Source organism: Mytilinidion resinicola (genome assembly GCF_010093595.1).
Source record: "Mytilinidion resinicola strain CBS 304.34 unplaced genomic scaffold BDZ99scaffold_38, whole genome shotgun sequence".
In the NCBI taxonomy this organism is placed as follows: domain Eukaryota; kingdom Fungi; phylum Ascomycota; class Dothideomycetes; order Mytilinidiales; family Mytilinidiaceae; genus Mytilinidion; species Mytilinidion resinicola.
In genome coordinates this window covers 289,605-293,476 of record NW_022985474.1, presented here as the reverse complement: position 1 = coordinate 293,476, position 3,872 = coordinate 289,605, and the positions used below count along the sequence as shown (strand labels likewise).

The 3,872-nt window shown below is 32.7% G+C and overlaps 2 protein-coding genes across 2 annotated transcripts; both read right to left on the bottom strand.

Annotated features, from left to right (window-relative positions):
• Positions 1-246: 246 nt before the first annotated feature.
• Positions 247-429, bottom strand: BDZ99DRAFT_403160 (uncharacterized protein; the record flags this gene model as incomplete). Its single annotated transcript, XM_033716330.1, has 1 exon — positions 247-429. A coding segment is annotated over one exon (183 nt), but the record flags the coding sequence as incomplete, so codon positions are not given.
• Positions 430-2,470: 2,041 nt separating this feature from the next.
• BDZ99DRAFT_403157 (uncharacterized protein) lies at positions 2,471-2,638 on the bottom strand (the record flags this gene model as incomplete). The annotated part of the gene is made up of 1 exon (XM_033716328.1): positions 2,471-2,638. A coding segment is annotated over one exon (168 nt), but the record flags the coding sequence as incomplete, so codon positions are not given.
• Between the last annotated feature and the right edge of the window lie 1,234 nt (positions 2,639-3,872).

The window sequence follows — 3,872 nt, the reverse complement described above, 5'->3', positions numbered from 1 at the left end:
AAATTCGAAGGTAAACTCTAGTAATACCTAATAAGGCCCTTTTTCTAGATTTTAGAGTAGGGTAACCTATATATATTAATAGCGGAGTTTAAGAATAGCTTGTAGCCGATTTACTATAAAACTACTAAGTTAAAAGTAGATCTAGACTTATATCCTACACCGTCCGTAAGAATATCTCTTTTTAGTTATTATAAGGTTTATTTATTATACTTTAGTTTAATCCTCTATATATATACAGGCCTTATCTTACCCTATTTTCTTTAGCTTGTGTTTTTTTACTAGTTTTCTTAGCACCTTATATATGCTCCGGTTTATTTTGCTATTAATCTTATTACTAGTTGCTCTTTTATATACTAGGCGGAATACCTTCCAGTATATCCTAAGGGAGCTAGCAAACTTAGTACCCGGAAGTTTCCTTCCTTTCTTCCCTTAGCGCTAACTAAGTAGCCAGTTAAAAAAGGTATATAGTGTGCGGACGGATATAGTTAAATAGGTATATAGGTTGTCTTTCCTAAGGTATATCTAGTATTTATACTATATTAGTGTTGTATATCTTAAGTCTAGCGCGGGTTAAAAGGGGAGAATAGAAACTAATAACCTACTAATTCTACTAATCTTCTATATAATCTAGCAGGCTAGTAGTGCTGTTCTTATAGTCCTGTTCTATATACTTTTAATTGTTAAATATTTCCATCTGTTAAAGGAAGTGCTTAGGCGGAAGGTTTTTATTAGGGAAAAGCTATACTTCGTCCTCTATACCATTGCTATCCTTATTAGTATAAGTGTTAATATCTATTAGATCTATATTCGACCCTATACTATTATCTATACTAGACTTTATATACTTGCTCTTTTTAGAGGAATTGTTAACCGGTAGATAATAGTATATATCGGTGCGTAGAGGTTAATAAAGGGAAAGGTTGCTAGAAAAAACTTAGTAAATAATATAGTAGATAGTAGGTACGCAGCTAGTTAAGCAGAGGAAAGTAAAGAGGAGGAAGGGGCTCTAGTGCGCGGATTTATAGCTAATAAGAAGTAGAAGGTTTTAAATACGCCGCTGGCAGGGCGGCCTTAGTTTAGGATATAATATAGGGGTTAAAAATAGATTAAGGTCGCAGGCGTGCCGCTGCGCTCTAGGATATAAAACGAGCTCCAGGGTTCCTTTAACTATTAGCGCCTACGCTAGCTAATAGAGGAAACCCGAAAAGCACGTGCGTTTAAGCTAGTGCCGGCACGTTTAGGGGGGTTTTACGGCAAGTTAGCCTTATAAAACGGCGTTACAACCCTCTAAAATCGGCGGCTAAAACGCTGTTAGATTGTTTAAGGTAGTATATATAGTATATATAGTATATATAGTTATATAAAGTTATAAAAGGTGGAATACCTATATTTCCGCCTTTACTATTTCTCTAGCTACTAAAAGGTATAGTAAAAGGTCTATTTTTTAGAAAAGCTATTAGGCTATAGCCTTTCTTTTTTTCTAGCTTCTATAGAGCTGTTTATACGTCCTTATCTTAGCCTTCTAGAATAGCTCGCCCCTGCTTTTAACGTGTTTTCTGCAACTTATTATAATATATTTTAGGGATTAGAAGCTATGCCCGCAAGGGTATACCGGTATTAGGTAGCCGGGCACTCTTATATAGTAGAGGTAACCGTTAAGCCCTATATACTCTATTTATAGGTTTATAATAATTATACTCTCTACTTTTATAAGTTCTTTATATAGTACCTTTTATTATTTGCTCTATTTAGTATTAAGTACTAGTATTAAAGGTTTTTAGCGTAGTTCTTTATAGTAGGCTTTCTATTCCTTCTTCTACTTCTTTTTATATTTATCCTGGATTATACTATACCTTATACGCCTATAGAATTCTTCTAATTCGCCTTTATATTATACGGCTAGCTATAATACCTTTACTATAAGCTTATAAAGTTTATTACGCCTGCTTAGGCCGTACTATAGTATTCCTTTCGGCCTGTATTTAGTATAGACTATTTCTCTTATATAGCTATATTAGGTTTTAATATACTCGCGGGCTAGCCCCTTATATATACGGTCCGTATAGGCTACTATAAGTTTCTCTAGCTTTAGCCAGAGTAAAAGGTATAATATTTTATACTCTATTACCCTAATATTTATTGTCTTATATACCCCTAAAATAGTATAAAGGCACTAGTTCTATACTGTTTTAAGCTGCTTAATTTTTATCTTACTAATCTGCTTTTTTATACCTAGTATAGTATACTAGAAAATATATCTATATATAATAGCAGGCCTAATAACCGCCGAGTATATTATATATACCTTTCGGAAGCTTATACTTTAGGTTAACGCCGTAAGCCTTATAAAAGCCCCTATCTAGGCCGTGGCTTTATTCTTTATAGTATTAATATGCGGGCCCTATTTAAGTTTAGAATCTACCTAAACTTTTAGTATTTTTAGGTTTATTATAGGGCCTTTAGTAAAGCCCTATATATTAACTATAGCTTTTATATTAATAGATTTACGGGCTCTTATAAAGTATATTAGGTGGTATTTATCTAGCGCAAAAACTGCTCTATACTTTCTTGCCCACTCTATATACCGGTTATGCGCCCGTTTAATAGTCCTGCAGTTTTCTTCTATACTTTTACTATATATAAAAATATTTATATTGTTAATAAACCTATAGGCCGTTATATTACCGCGCTATAGTATTAGTAGAAGCGTGCTAGTAAAGAAAAGGAAAAGTATTAGTAATAGGAAGAAGTCCTGCAGTATTCCTATAGTAACTGCAATAGGTTCTGCTATAAAGTTTCTAATAGCAGGCCTTATAGTACGGTCCTGTAGGAAGAACCTTATAAACCTAACTATTTACTCCGGTACTTATTAAATCTATAGGTTATATATTATATATTTATATAATATACAGTCGAACGCCCCTAATATATCTAGGCTAAAAAGTAATACTATAAGCTATAGATTTCCTCTTTATACAGCGTGGATTTATTTAGTAAAAAGCTTAAGTACTATTTATATTAAATATTCTAGTTGTGCCCCTATCTAACTAGGTAGAAGTATATCCTTTTCTTCCGCAATTTTTAATAGCCGCATAGCTATAATCTATTTAAATAGCTTACCTATTATTTCTAGTAGGGCGATTAGCTTATAGGCTTTTGCCGTTGTATAGGACGCTTTTTAGGGCTTATATAGCACTACTATAATAAAAATTTTAAATAGCCGAGGATAGTATCCTTTATATAGGCACCTTATAAAAAACTAAGCTAGTATAGGCACTAGCTGTATTTCGCACTTCTTAAGAAACCTATTAGTAATCCCTATAATACCCGGAGCTTTATCTAGGGTAGTTCCTATTAGCGCTAAAAAAATATCCTTAATTATAATATCTAGTATAGTATTATATAGTTCCGGGTATTAGAACCCTTTTAGGTCGGATAAGTCTATATTAGCCGGAGGCGGAAAAAACTGCTCTACTAGTATATATACTTTTATTTCGTTATCTATATATAGAGTAAAGTTCTTAGGTTTTAAAAAAGGGGGAAATTAAGGCGGAGGTTTTAATTCCTTACTAGCTATATAGCCCTAATTAGCTAGCTTCTATATACTTTTTAGGTTTTTTATTACTTTTTCTACTATATAGCGCCACGCCTTAGTACTTTCCCTTTATATAGTTCTTTTTTTATAGTTATACTAAATATAGTATAATATCTAGTTCTTTATAGATCGCGATAAGCGCTATATTCTATACGCTCTCTTAGTTTTATATACTTCCTCCGAGTATTTTTCTAACTATACCGGCGATACCTATTTTAATAGCCTTATAATAGGCACTATAGCAGTAATTATAGCCTGTATATATTTATAGAAAAGG